Genomic DNA, 15,248 nt, shown 5'->3' with positions numbered 1-15,248 from the left:
TAATGGGGAGCCTGACTTATAACTCAACATAAGCAAACTCACAGCTGCCCCAAACTTAAAGCCTCCTCTGTTTGACCTGCTGGGGAGAATAAAACCTAGAGCAGTGTCTGCACACCCTAAGAGCTACTTCCAAACTAGCAAACCGTCCATCCTGTTTTCTGTTCTGTGTGTTTTAGAGATGGCCTGGAAAGCAAAGGGGAAAGTAAAAAATTGCCATTGAAGTGATACTAAAGTAAAATCAAGAGAGGTTCTAAAGACAAGATGATCTGAGGGAAAAACATGGCCAAAACTCTCCCTCCCGCCGGGGTGTGCGAGTGATCTCACATGACAAGCTCTGAATGTCTTTCACATAAGAGGCACACCGCATCTCTGGTTAGATGCCGTAGATATCCCTGTCTGTCGCTTCCTGTGGTTAATTAAATCCTTCCGAGAATATTATGTTAATCATCTGGCTAAGTCTCAGGTTTTGTTCTTTTCATGAAAAATGACACTATATATTTGAAAACTGATTTGTGGAAATAACTTGAGTACTTTTTAATTTTTGTGCTATGCTATGTATATGGACTAAAGAAAGAAAAACATGATACTATAATCACATTTTCACCAAAGGAGTAAACTTTAATGCAAAAATGGGAGAATAATCTTAATACCCTTCCGTGAGAAGGGGATAGTAAATTAGAGTATCACCCGATGATAATGACTATTTTAAATATTGCAGTAAGTAGCAAGCAGAAATTTCATTCATAACATTTAATACACACAAAACTACATTAACCAGGATATTTATACATGAAAAGGTATGCCCTATTATAGTTATATATAATTGCATAGCCAACCCTGTAATTCCCAATGGAAATAAAATCACTCAAAAGTCATTTCAAGTAATGAGGGAGATGAGTGAAGTTCTTTGCTTCTTTCACAATGAATCTTAGTCCAGGACTACTAAGTGTTAGACTGATATACCCACAATTGTTTTACACGAGTCAATGAGAAATATAAATTGCTTGATATTTTTAAACTTTTTGTCTAGCTCTTGATGCTATACATACCTTCATTCAATAAATGAAGAAACAAATGATATTTTTTAATATTTGTATGACACTTATTTTCCTTTACTCAATAGGGCCCTTATAATTTTGAATTATGACCAATCAGACTCAGATGGTGGAATTCTTGCTTATGAGATTTAGTGAGAATTGGATGCTCCTGAGGCTACACGCTGTGCTCTTCTCATTGATCTACCTTGCGGCCGTGCTGATGAATTTAGTCATCATTCTCCTCACGATTCTTGACCACCATCTCCACATGGCAATGTACTTTTTCCTCCGACATTTGTCCTTCTTAGACCTGTGTCTCATTTCTGCCACAGTCCCCAAATCCATCCTCAACTCTGTCACCTCCACTGACTCCATCTCCTTCCTGGGGTGTGTATTGCAACTCTTCTTGGTGGTACTGCTGGCTGGATCAGAGATTGGCATCCTCACTGCCATGTCCTATGACCGCTATGCTGCCATCTGCCGCCCCCTGCACTATGAGGCTGTCATGAGCAGAGGGCTCTGTGTCCAGTTGATGGCTCTGTCCTGGCTCAATGGAGGGGCCCTGGGACTCTTGTACACAGCTGGAACATTCTCTCTGAATTTTTGTGGCTTTAATGAGATACATCAGTTCTTCTGTGATGTCCCTGCCCTACTAAAGCTTACTTGTTCTAAAGAACATGGCATCATTAGTGTCAGTGTGACCATTGGGGTCTGTTACGCATTTTCATGTTTAGTTTGCATTGTAGTTTCCTATGTGTACATTTTCTCTGCTGTGTTAAGGATATCACCAAGACAAAGACAATCCAAAGCCTTTTCCAACTGTGTGCCTCACCTCATTGTTGTCACTGTGTTTCTTGTAACAGGTGCTGTTGCTTATTTAAAGCCAGGATCTGATGCACCTTCTATTCTAGACTTGCTGGTGTCTGTGTTCTATTCTGTCGCACCTCCAACCTTGAACCCTGTTATCTACTGTCTGAGGAACAAGGCCATTAAATCCGCTCTGAGTAAAGTCCTATGGAATGTTAGAAGCAGTGGGGTAATGAAAAGATGACTAAAGTTGAAGCTGGGAAGTAACATTTTTTGTTGTTGTTCTGCCATCCACTAGCTGTTTAAAATTATCTCTATTTTGGGATCAAAATGTCATGGAGTCTTGCTACTGATAATCTCAAGTAATCAGTTTTAATAGAAATAGAAAGCAAGTATTTTCCTAAAGTTTTTGCACTTTTTTTTTTTTTTTTTGAGACAGAATCTTACTCTGTTGCCCAGGCTGGAGTGCAGGGGCGTGATCTTGGCTCACTGCAACCTCTGCCTCCAGGCGCAAGCAATTATCATGCCTTGGCTTCCCAAGTAACTGGGATTACAGGCGTGTGCAACCATGCCCAGCTAATTTTTTTATTTTTAGTAGAGACAGGGTTCCGCCCATGTTGGCCAGGCTGGTCTTGAACTCCTGACCTCAAACAATCTGTCAGTCTTAGCCTCCAAAAGTGTTGGGATTACAGGCATAAGACCCCGTGCCTGTCTCTTTTCCTCCGCTTCTTCACTTTATTATGTAGAAATGATTAAAGTTTTCTTATGACACCTTCAATGATTTTTACTCTTGTTCTAAAGATCCACATGCATTGCATGAGATTTGTATGAGGTTCTCATTCCTCAAAAAGCTTTCATCTTTTCTGGCATCCTCTTCAGTTAGTTCCTGCATTATTGTCCTAGATTTTGCATTGCATCTCAGGTTTTATCGATTCGACTTTCTTTATAGCTTCTGATTTTCACTATTTGGTAAAATTGTAATTTTAACTTAAAGTTATGATTTCAACTTACTTTTACAGTTTAAAAAATGCACTCAATTTTATTGCATTTTACCTATTTGATTCATGTGTCCTTGGTAGATTTTATACAATTACCTAAACATTTAGGAAGATGATTTTCTCATGTCTTTTTTAACATAAATTATGTTTTGGAGTAGAATATTTTTCTCTTCATTAAAACTTTGTTTTATGTAATGTGTTGATTCCTGACTTGTGCAAATTGCTTTCATAATGTATTAGAATTAATGAAATAGCATTTAGCACTGTTTCTAACATTGTGATAAATTCTACATTTTCTGGACTTTTAATATTATGTAACATTTCAAATACCCTAAATGTGTAGAATTGTTTTCTACTCCTTGCTGCAGGAAACAATCCTGTCACCCTATTTGTCCTCTCTCTGCTTCTTTCCTAGAGATGGAAATTAACGTTTGTTGCCTAATTTCACTGTATCAGACACTTTTGCATATACCACTTTTATTAATCCTCTGATGTGAGGCAGCATGTAATACAGTTAAGCAGATGGGACAGCTGAGACTGAGTATCTTGTTGTTTATGTTACTTATAACTTAGGAATGTAAAAAAATATGTTTCTAGACTTTGGCAATACCTTTCAAACTCTGTATGCTCACTACAGCATCTTTGAAACTTGGTCCATGTTAGCTTCCTCATGAAATCTTCTATTTGCCCATATTCTACCCAAATATTAAAATCTAGCTAAGATTTTTAGAGTCTAGCTACAAAACATTATGAAAGTGCTTAATTACACATTTCTCTGTCTCTAAACTCTCGTATGTCATTGTATGTATTGTATGTCAGAAAATAATTTAAATATCTTCTAGTGAGCTTTGCACAAATATTTGACAGAAAATAAATATATTTTTAAAATTTGTTTAACACAGAAACTGGATTATTTAATGCCTGCATGGAAAGTTCATGCATAAATTCTTTGATTTACTTTTACAGTGCAGTTCACAGTTGGTGAGCATATAATGGTTTTGTCATTACTTCTTTAACACTGCCTGGATCCTAAGCCAATTCATTTCAATGCACCATAAATTTAGTTTTGTGTATTTAAGAAAAAATAAACATCGCATTAAATGAACTTATCAACTTTGAGTTGAATCCCTGTTATAGAAACATTGAATTGGAATATGAATAAAAAAGTATGTCTGAGAACTGAAGGCACTGGATAATGACTATATTTTTAGAGAGCAACCATAAAGAGTGAGTGATAAATCACACAAGTATACATGTGTAAATATACATATAGATACAGTCAAAGTTTCAATGGAAAAAAAGGGTAAGAAGTAGTAACAGGAAGTGAATTTTTGCTGTTTTACATTCAAAGCAAAAAAAGCTGTAACTTGTCTTGAATCTATTGGTCATGCAGTTTTATGTTTAAAGAGTACATTGCTGATGTTTGCTCTGATAGGTTGTGCTATGAAACTCTTTATTCACCATTTTGACACTTCTCTGCTTACTTTATGAAACGTTCATTGTACTGTACCCACGTGCATTAGATGGAGACATGCCACGATTGAGAACCCTGCAAGCTTACAGATCACTTCTGTGATGCCCTCCCACTCTTGTTTTCCGAAATTTTACCTTTACAATGATGACACAGATGAAAGTAACTTGAAATAGTACTTCTATTTCAGTTCAAAGGAATTCCAAGTATCTGGAAACAATAGCTTTGCTCAAATGTTGAAACAAAATGTGTATTGCACTTTTGGAAAGCTTCTTCACAGTAGTTTGTTATGGGTTTATGGAAAAGCCTGAACTTGGTGTGGTGTGAAACAGATTTCTTTATTATTTTATTTCAAATTCCATGTAATTTTTATTTTAACCATGTAATTTCCAGTCTGCTTTTCTTATACCTCAATATTGAAATTATGTGGAGACAATACACACACACACACACACACACACCCCATGAAGACTGTGTTTACCATTGTAGAATGTAATCTGACATAACAAGATGCTTATTTAAAAGACCCCCCCAGTAGCTAGTTAAATCAAATATCTAATACTAGCGACTTAACTGCTTGTTCAAGGAAAGTGAGCTTCTACTCTCTGTATTGTAACTGGTAAAAATTTTCCTTCATGTTTCGGTCTTTTTCTGTTTCATTGAAGGTTTATTTTTCTAACCTCGTGAGAAATATTGAATATATTCTGCTATATTATGTTTAAAAGCTTTATATTTTACCATTAAATTTTAGATCAATTATCTACCTGTAATTAATTTTTTGCACACTGGAGCTATATGACAGAAGATAATCAATCAATATGATAATGAGAGAGAATTAAGAAGATTACAAATATTTGATTTTTCCATTTACAAATTTAGGAAACTAATATGTGGACATAATGATTTGAGACAGCAAAACAACAAGAGGATACAAGGACAGGGGCAAGACACAAAAAGGGGAACATAAGTTTTCAAAAATATGCATTGGAAAGTAGATGTAAGTTATTTAATTAGAGATAGGAACTCTACAATTAAAAGTAATTTTTCAAGTTAAATGTATCTAGAACTATGCTATCAAATATCGCACCACTAGACACATGTGACTACTGTGTACTTTGAAATATAATTTGTATCACTAAGGAGCTAAATTAATACTTTTAGTTAATTTGCATTTAAAAATCGATAGTTGATTCATTTATTGGAACATTTTTAAGTGTGCTTGAAACAACCAGAGTATGGAAATCTATTTTTTGTCCACTTCAAATTTCATAAAGTCTAAATACAAATTATTTCCAGTGAAATTTTAGTGTTCCACTTCCTGCCCACACAGCCCTCCACTGGAGGGCTTCCTGACTATGGCGCCCCCAGCAGAACTCCCCCTAGCAGAGCGCCCCCGACCCATGGCACCCCTCTCTGGAGTGCCCCCACCTGCAGAGCACCATGTCAGAACACCTCCCGCCTATGATGCCCCTGCGGCCTCCACTGGAGCTTCTATAACGGCAGTCCCCAGGAATCTCCTACAGAGCGCTGTTGCCAGTGGTCTGGGAGCACCGTGGCCCCTCCAGCCCAGCCAGAGATTGGCCTCAAGGGACAAAGTTTTGCACCAACTTTTATTTCTACCAAACATCTATGACAATTTCTATGGTTCTGCAGTTTCAGGACTACTCGATATTTGGCAGGCCTTTTAGTTTTAGCCATTCTGATGGGTCTGCAGGGACATTTCATTATGTGTTTAAGAAGCATTTCATTCATAATTAATGATTTTGAACACATTTTCAAATGTTTGTTGGCATTGCCTTTTTTTGTGTGCTGCCTCTTCAAGTTTTTTCATTATTGATTTATAGGAGTTTAAAAAAATATTTTGGGTATGAGACCTTTGTTGGTTATACGAGTTTCCAGTGTCTTTTTGTACTTGTACCTTAGAGCCTGTCTTTTTAACTGTCTTCTTGGAAATGTAAGTCTTTAAGTGTGTTGTAATTAGTAAAAATTTTCCTTCATGGTTGGGTCTTTTTCTGTTTCATTGAAGGTTTATTTTTCTAACCTCATGAGAAATATTGAATATATTCTGCTATATTATGTTTAAAAGCTTTATATTTTACCATTAAATTTTAGATCAGTTATCAACCTCTAATTAATTTTTTGCACACTGGGTAAAGTAGGCATCAAATTTTATTTTTAACCATATGGACATTTAAATGACTGCATCTTTTTCTCTGAAGTTCTACCTTGGCCACTGCTCATGTCATATATATGCATGGTATAGTTTTTGGCCCTTATGTTGCCTATGCCTGAACAAATACCATAGTGTTATAATGATTGTAATTCTGTAATATACTGATATTCATAGAGCAAATTATTTTTCCTTTGTGGTGAAAGTTTTAGCTCTTTTCATGTAATTTATATATGTTTTAGAGCAGACTATAAATTTTCACACATATACATATAATATAGTTAGAATCTTTTTGTTTTGTTTACTCTAATGCAATCACATTAAATCTATTGATTAAGGAAAATAGAAATATTAATCATTTGGATCTTCAAATATATAAATATTGTGAATTTTTATTGGTCTTCATTCCTCAATATATCTCTGACCTTCCTACTTGCATAAATATTATTATCTAAGAAGAACACTAATTTTCTTTGGGACAAATTGTTTAGGGTTGAATTCTCTGAGGTTTCTTAATTTTCTTCTATTTGTGGGGGATAAGAGTTTTGGATGTATTACACCTCTTGAAAGCAGATGCCAAATCAAAATTTGCCATGGAAGATATCTATTGGTGGAGGACACTGTCCATAGATCTAGATCTTTATCATTCCCATATATCTTGATGGATATGCCAAAAATGTAAGCCTCTTCTTGTTCTTTTTAAATCTAAACTTAAGGGGTATACGTGCAGTTCTGCTACATGGCTATATTGCATAGCCACGGGCCAAGGTTGAGCACAGGTGCCTGAGACATACGTTAAAGTTGCCTTAAGGAGTGCTTCAGAAAACAAAGGAGAGGCTCAAGTTTTTAAAGAAAAAGGAACAAATCAGGAAAGGGGGAGATTATGAAGTTATTTGTGAGAAATTGGATATACATTGTGGAACTGTAGGGCAATAGTTGCTCTCTTCAGTGTATGGTATTTTATGGCTACTTTGTGTGTCAGTTAGTCTAGAGCCCATGCAGAGAGTGGTTTCAAGAGATAATTATTTAACTCAAGGGAAGGAGTAAGACATGTCTGTTATTGCACTTCAATGCATTTCTTGGCCTGAAAATTCAAGGGGCTAGCACTCCTTACATAAAAATATCTTTTCTTTCTTACCTGGAAAACTAAGAATAACAGTATATGGAAGTAATAAGATAATTCTATAATTACATTAATAAAGCCATTGTGATCTATATCTAATTAGGTAATTATCACATATGAAATGCAACAGAAAATATATCCATACCTGATTAATAAATTATTACTTAAATCATTTGGAAAAGGAGCTAAGAAAAATTCTACAGTGATGCTATGAAAACATACACATTTAAAATACTCCTACTGAGTCAAGGAGTTGAAAAGAAGGATGGTAGCTTGGGGAAAAAAAATAGAAAGATGTCTTCTGGCTTTTTTTTTTTTTTTTTTTTTTGATAGTATGAACCATAATGTACTGAAGCAGAGAAAAAATCCTCCCTAAGCAAAACCCCAAAGCCAGAAGCCTTAAAGGAAAAGAACAGTAGATTTAACTAGATTGAATAATATCTCATGGACAAAATGTAATCACAAAAAGAGTTTTAGAAAGCAGCTTTAATTTTTCTTTTTTTTTTTTTGTATTTAAGAAGCATGAGACCTACAGGACCTAAATTTTCTAATATATAGAAAACTTAAGCAAAGCAATAAAAATGAATAATATAGGGAAAAGTTATAAAAAGATATCAGACAAAAAAATTAAAACAAATGGCTCATATACTTTATAAAACTTGCCCAGACTGACTGACAAATATATGCACAGGAGAACAAGGAGACATTTATTTCTCCTCTCATAATGTTAAGGAAGGATGGACCTAGATTTAAAAAGTTGAAATAATCTGTCTTTTGAGACTTCCTTGCATCTCTGGGGATAAAATGAGGCAGCGTCTGTAAAGTCTTGTTCTTTCCAAGGGCAGGATGGTGGTTAATTTGGTTCTACTCCCAGGATATTTACTTAACCAATTAGGAGAATCACCTTAAAACCGGGAAAAACCATGGGCACAGCGGTTCATGGTTCTTGCCCTGTCTGGACATGATTGTGTACATGATCATCTCTGCAGCTAAAAGAATCCAATGAAATTCCTGCTGTTATTGTTTTCCAACCTTTTTCTGTCCTTTTATTTGCAACCCTAGTTGGATGTCTTAACTTCTGTAAGTATTCACTTTTTGTCTTTGGATTGTGAATAATTGGTCTACTTTGAAGCTCAGAAGAGTCAATGTGAGTAACATGGACAGAGTAAGAGAGTTATGACATTAGCTGTTAGTGACATTAGCTGGAAGCCCACAACAGCCATAGAAAGGGGGAGACTTCGCGACACCACCTCCCTGGTGTCCACTGGACTTTGATGGGTGGCATCCACTAGCGGAATTCAGAAAAAGGAAGGTGTGAAATCGGTTTGTATAAAGAAGAGTACCATGCTAGGGAGGAGGGTTACTGTATCACCTCTTCAGAAGCCTTGTATGATGCCATCCTGGGATTCAGCTGAGTAAGCCTGCGTTCTTAACATTGTATAAGACATCCTAACATAGAAGCCTATGGAATGTGGCCACCTGTTTTCAAATCCAGCCCCCACACTTGTGTGACCAGGGGCTAATTGCTTAAGCTCCCCACGGGTCCAATTTCTGCATATAATTGGCATACAAGGGTTTGTTTTGAGCATTGATGTAAGTTATATCCAGTAATATTTGGAAACGTCTTCGAATGTGACTGGTGTAGGTAAGTGCTCTAGATCTCACATTCCCAAGAGCACATTTCTCAGACCATGAGTCATTCCTGCCTCTGACCATCCTGCCAAAATGCATGGCTTCTCAGGTCTCCTTATTCTGAAGAAAATAAAACAACAATTTGTTGTTATTGAAGGATTAGAGTGTGGGAGGTTGATCTGTATAAACTTTCTGATACATTCTCCTACACATAATCCATGGATCTTACCTCTTAGATACTTAAAAAAGGTGAACAGTTTACATCAAAATTATTTGTAAGTCTAGAAATATTTTCAGAGGCTTACCAACATACAAGCTTTAATTTCATTTCAACTGAGATTTGAGTTCATTTGTTTATCTGAATCAATATAATTTAAAAAACGTTTTCTAATATGTTGTCTTGGTCTAAGATGGTTAAGAGTTTGCCATTGTTTTGACATGTACAGTTGGGATCTTCCTTTCTATAGCAGTCCAAGGAAGGGAAGAGAGACAAATACCACTTCCACTCCAAGCCTAGCCATCAAAGCCAAGGTGAATCAGTCTATGGGAAGTCTGCTAGTATTTGAAGGGACAAAGACGTTCTTTCCCCTGTATAAACACTTCTAACCGTGAATTGCTAATGTGAAGACATTTTTTTTTTTTGAGGAGTCTCGCTCTGTCCCCCAGGCTGGAGTGCAGTGGCACAACCTCCGCTCACTGCAAGCTCCACCTCCTGGGTTCATGCGATTCTCCTGCCTCAACCTCCTGAGTAGCTGGAACTACAGGTGCTCGCCACCACGCCCGGCTAATTTTTTTGTATTTTTAGTAGAGATGGGTTTTCACCATGTTAGCCAGATAGTCTCGATCTCCTGACCTCATGATCCGCCTGCCTTGGCCTCCCAAAGGGCTGGGATTACAGGTGTGAGCCACTGCACCCGGCCTTAATGCAAAGACTTTCTAAACACTAGTGGTAAAGTTTTCATTTGCATTTCATAATTAATAAAGATATCTATAAGTAGTTTATGTCGAGATGTAAGTTATGGTGATCGTCCTCACTGAGGTCAGAACACCCTCTTGCAGGCCCTCTCTCCCAAGTCTTTAATTAACAGAAGAGTTTTCTATAGCACTGGGGTCTGGGACATGAGCAGGTCTGAACAAGAAGAGCCACAGTGGGAAGGAGGCAGAGATAGGAGGCTTGCTGGGAGCATCTTCTTCTACCTCCTTACTAGTTTCAAAGCAAAGGCAGAAAAATTTATATTCACCCCTCTGTATCTAGCATTTGCTCTTACATTGATTTCACTTTGCTTTATTCAAGAACACATTCAAACCTCCCATTCATCTTCTTTCTCAAGTCAGTTTGTATTTTCTCTTTCCCTTTCATACCTATTATGACCATTTATTTCAAACCTCCTTTTAATAACTCATAGGTTTACTATTAAGTAATATCCTCACTAGTTTCTCTGCCTCAAGAATATCTTCTCTGCAAAAGTGACCATACATAAAGAAAAGTTGTTATAGAAAATGCCACTTTCATTAGGCCACCTCCCCCTTAACCACTGAAGTGCCCTTTGCTGTCAGCAAGGTGAAAGCTAAACCTCTCAGCCCATTGCTCATCCTTTCGAAATCCCTCATCCTCCTAGCCCACACCACATGCACAAACCTTTGCTACAAAGCATTCTACCTACACATCGCTCAGGATGCTGAGGTCCTGCTATGTTCACACTGTTCTTGTAAAAGAACAGTGGCTTAAAAAACCTCTGTTCCCTTTTGTTTTCCTAAATATTATCCATTTTCCAAAAGTTAATTATTTCATTTCCCACATTTCTACATCACATGCACCTTGATTCCCTCGAACTTCTGAAGTACTTTGTGCCTTCCCTCATCTGGTTCAACAGACATCATTGTACATACTTATTACAATTGTAAGTAAGGAAAATATCAGTTGTTGAGAAATTAAAATGTATAATCAGAGTAGTAAATAATGTTGAGATAAGTAACTGGATTACCAGAGGAAATTTGGGATTGATGCTAAATTAATTTTGATTGCTGGAATTCCCAAAGTAGAATTTGGCAGTAGAAAAGAAGAAAAGCATAAACAATTTGGGGGTAGGGACAACCACTTCTGAGAGAAAAATAATGCAAAAGTCTTCCAGAAAGAAATTTTATGAATCGGGACATTCTAACGCAGTGGTCCTCAAACTCTAACATGCATCCTGATTATTTAAAGCGATGGTTAGAACACCTCTCACTGGGCTCCACTCCCAGAGTTCCTGATTCAGCAGATCTGAGGTGGGGACTTGAGACTGCCTTTCTAGCAAGTTCCCCAGTGATACTGACATAGCTGAGCCAAGAACTAAACCTTGAGAACCGCTGGTCAGGCCCGTGAAGAAGACTGTGATAAATATTAAACAGATATTTGTTGTAAATTCCAATAAGAGATCAAAAAAAAAAAAAAAAAAAAAGAATTGATTCGATCATGGATAATAAAATATTTTATTTTGTGTTTGTTGGTTGGCTGATTGGTTGCTTAGCTGGTTTCACTATAGGGCGTATCAGATGGATTTAGGGAGAATATATAATTTCTGATTTCTCCAGCCTGCATGAAGCAATCTTTTAGAAAATATGAAGTTTACAGTGGGAGAAATTACAATGAGACCTGGGTAAATAGATTATGAGAAAATACTTTTTGAGATAAGAGAACTCTGCTGGATACTATCTCAGCTGTAACTGATTTTGAAAAGCTAATTTTTATTTATTTTCTGAAGTGTGACTATGCTCCAGGCCAAACAGTGAATTCTACCCTATTTTCATTGTTGTGTAATTACATCTAATGATCGCTCATAGTATACAAGCCTCTAGTGTTTGTTTTTCCATTGAGCATATACGCTTAGAGCCAACATCAGCACTTTTTTTGAATCTTATGTGGTTATCTGAATAATGGAGTTCAAAATGAAGAAGAGAGAGGGGAAACCAATAAAGAGGAAATTCTTGGATGCAGAAGTTTTATCAAGATCTAGACAAAAAACTTAGTTGTAAAAATTAATAATATAGTTCAGGGAAAAGTAACTGAGCAAACAGTTGTTAGATTAGGAATGTGAAATACTGGGGAAAATCCTGAATCTATTTGATGTGGCCTCATAGTGGGATCCTGCAGAGGTTACTTCCTCTCAACAATGCTTATGAATAGTACATTAAACGTGGCTTATTAAATGACATTGAGTGTTTCCAATGTTAGATATTGCACTGCAAACTCAGAAAGGAGGAAATAATTTTTTCTCTGAGACAAGGAAGAAGGAATGGAAATATGAGCAGAAAGCAGCTTGGTGGAGAAATACAGGATTAATTTGCTATTCTCAGTCATGCAGATGATGACATAACCCACAGAGGATGGAAGGAATATGGACAGTGGTGAAAGCTCAGGGCAGGAAGAACAACAAAAGGGAGAGCCAGCCAGACAGCTATGAACCAAAATGAGAGCTTGTTGTCCCAGCTAACTAAATAGGAGCCTTGACTAAAAACACACGGAGCAGTTGCTGAAAGGTGACAGCACTAATGCTGAGAAATTTGCTAGAAGGCAAAGACTTTAACGTATAATAAATGAATGTGAATATTATGTTGCACAATTCAGATATTTCAGTTCTACTGAGGGACAAGTTTTCATTGAACAAAATGTAATACAACAAAAGGAATGAAAACTGATATTTTTTCTATGTGTTAGATAAATTAGAGTGATGTTTCTAAGATCTCACAAGTTTTTTCCGTAAAATTTGACTGTGTCAGCAATCACTATCCATGGCAGATGCTAAAGCGTATTTTTTTTAAAACAGGATAAAATCATGAGTCTCATATGAATATAAACACAGGTCAAAGATTTTATTTAACTCAATAATTAATGGGGGAATTTGCAAGATATTCCAACTGGTTCAGAAGAGAAGTCAAAGTACCACAGTGAAATCAAAGTACCACACATATAAGGGCAGATAAAGAAAGCTGAAATAAATTTACAAATAGATGTAAAATAGGTCTACCTACAGAACAATAATCAATTACATTACATCAGAATATAACTAATTTGTATTTTTATGAGAAAGAATAATTTGCATATTAAATGCTTCCTACAACTTCCAGAATTGTAAAGTAGCTCAAAGATAATAAAATACAACTAGACAGGACACTTAGTATTTTTCACTGTTGTTATTTTCTTATTACAAAGTTTTTCACAATTTTTCCTGACTCTGGCATAAGAATGAAGATTGGATGAGCAGAGGAAATGCTTTTGTTAAAGTCCTCCTTGTTCCTTGGCGTTGTCTGAGATGATCTTGAATTTTTTGGCGGATGCACATGTGAGTGGGAGAAAGATAAGTGAAGAAAATAAAACAGTAAACCCTTTTGTCCAAGTCTAAAACTACTTACTTTATTTTTTACAGCAACTGGTAAAATGTCCAAAGAAATGAACAACTTCACCTTTGGGAGAACATTCTTCCTCATGGGGTTCTCTGACATTCGGAAGACCCAGATCCTACATTCTGTGCTCTTTTTGCTAATTTACCTGGTGGCACTGCTGGGGAATCTTCTCATCATCACCCTCATCATCAAGGATCATCGGCTCCACATGCCCATGTACTTTTTCCTAAAGAACCTATCTTTCCTAGATCTGTGTCTCATTTCCATCACTGTTCCTAAGTCCATCACAAACTCCCTGATGAATTGCAACACCATTTCATTCCTTGGATGTGTGTGTCAGGTTTTTTTCTTCTTTCTCTTAGGCACTACAGAAGTAGCTCTTCTCACGGTCATGTCCTATGACCGCTACGTTGCCATCTGCCACCCACTCAGATATGAGGTCATAATGAGTCATGAAGCCTGTGTGCAGACAGCTGTCTCTTCATGGGTCAGTGGAAGCCTCAACGCAATCCTGCACACAGCTTGCACCTTCTCTGTACCCATGTGTGGGTTTCCTGAGGTTCATCATTTCTTTTGTGATATCCCACAACTGCTCTCCCTTGCCTGTTCTTACAACACTGGTGAATTGGTAATCATTGGGCTCAGCCTCGTGTTGGATTTTGGCTGCTTTGTGTTTATTGACATTTCTTACATTCACATATTCTTCACTGTGCTGAGGATACCCTCCAAAGAAGGCAGGTCCAAAGCTTTCTCCACATGCCTGCCTCATCTCATTGTTGTAACTTTATTTTTCTCTTCAGGGTTTTTTGCCTATTTACGCCCTCTGCCTAAATCTCCATCACCCTTGGATTTGCTGGTTTCAGTGTTCTACACTGTGATGCCACCCACTCTGAATCCCTTCATCTATAGCCTAAGAAATAAGGATATGAAGATGGCAATCTGGGAACTACAAATTAGTAGATAGCATCTTTCAAATTAAAAGAGTTATTCTCACATACAACATCAGCTTTTCATAATAATCTAAACCATGTGGTTACATAGTCTGGCAATAATATTGGACATCTAGAGTAAGAGTTCTCATGAAAAATCTGGTGGCACTCATTGGAGTGCTACTGAGAAGTGCCCTTATGCCCAGATCGAGTGTGTGGTAAGGCCAGTAGTGTTCCACTTGTAGACACTGGGAAGAAGTATGCCTTGTATGTATCACCCTAGTGGGAGCTCCTTTGTTTCTGACAACTGGACAGGATGCTGGGACATTGGAGATAAACGTGGACACTCCCAGGAAAACCAAATGTATGGTCATTCTTAACAAAGGTGATATCTGAAATGCTATGTGAGATGACATGTAGAATCAATTCTCAAATTAAAGGGACTAGGTAGAGGTGATAGTTGCACAACCTTGTGAATGTACTAAATGCCTCTGAATTGTACAAGCTATAATGGTTGATTTCATGTTATGTGAATGTCACAACACCAATAAGACAAAACTAAAACCAAACAAGTCTCTTTTCCTCTTTTCTTCCCCAAATCTACTAACATTTCCTAGCATAGTGTGCATCCTTGTCATCTGGAGACAGATATATTAAAACTCAACTTTACTATATATCAATACATATATTTTTTAATA

General features: G+C 36.8%; 3 protein-coding genes across 3 annotated transcripts in view; all 3 read left to right on the top strand.

Moving 5' to 3' along the window:
- The window catches only part of LOC141408563 (uncharacterized), a 165,826-nt gene that overhangs the window by 98,937 nt on the left and 51,641 nt on the right, over positions 1-15,248 (top strand). The window lies entirely within an intron of this gene.
- OR14K1 (olfactory receptor family 14 subfamily K member 1) lies at positions 1,144-3,616 on the top strand. Its single transcript, XM_005539571.4, has one exon. It carries the CDS (start codon positions 1,144-1,146, stop codon positions 2,086-2,088), a length of 945 nt encoding a protein of 314 aa, XP_005539628.1. The 3' UTR covers positions 2,089-3,616.
- On the top strand, positions 13,656-14,585 carry LOC102139667 (olfactory receptor 14A16-like). The gene has a single exon (XM_015457726.3). The coding sequence runs from the start codon at positions 13,656-13,658 to the stop codon at positions 14,583-14,585; it is 930 nt and encodes a 309-aa protein (XP_015313212.3).

This window comes from Macaca fascicularis, chromosome 1 (assembly GCF_037993035.2).
Source record: "Macaca fascicularis isolate 582-1 chromosome 1, T2T-MFA8v1.1".
Taxonomy (NCBI): domain Eukaryota; kingdom Metazoa; phylum Chordata; class Mammalia; order Primates; family Cercopithecidae; genus Macaca; species Macaca fascicularis.
This window is presented reverse-complemented; position numbering and strand designations above follow the sequence as displayed.

What these genes read in the sequence shown, in the direction of transcription:
- LOC102139667 (XM_015457726.3), top strand. Translation starts at nt 13,656, where the DNA reads ATGTCCAAAGAAATGAACAACTTCACCTTTGGGAGAACATTCTTCCTC.
- OR14K1 (XM_005539571.4), top strand. Translation starts at nt 1,144, where the DNA reads ATGACCAATCAGACTCAGATGGTGGAATTCTTGCTTATGAGATTTAGT.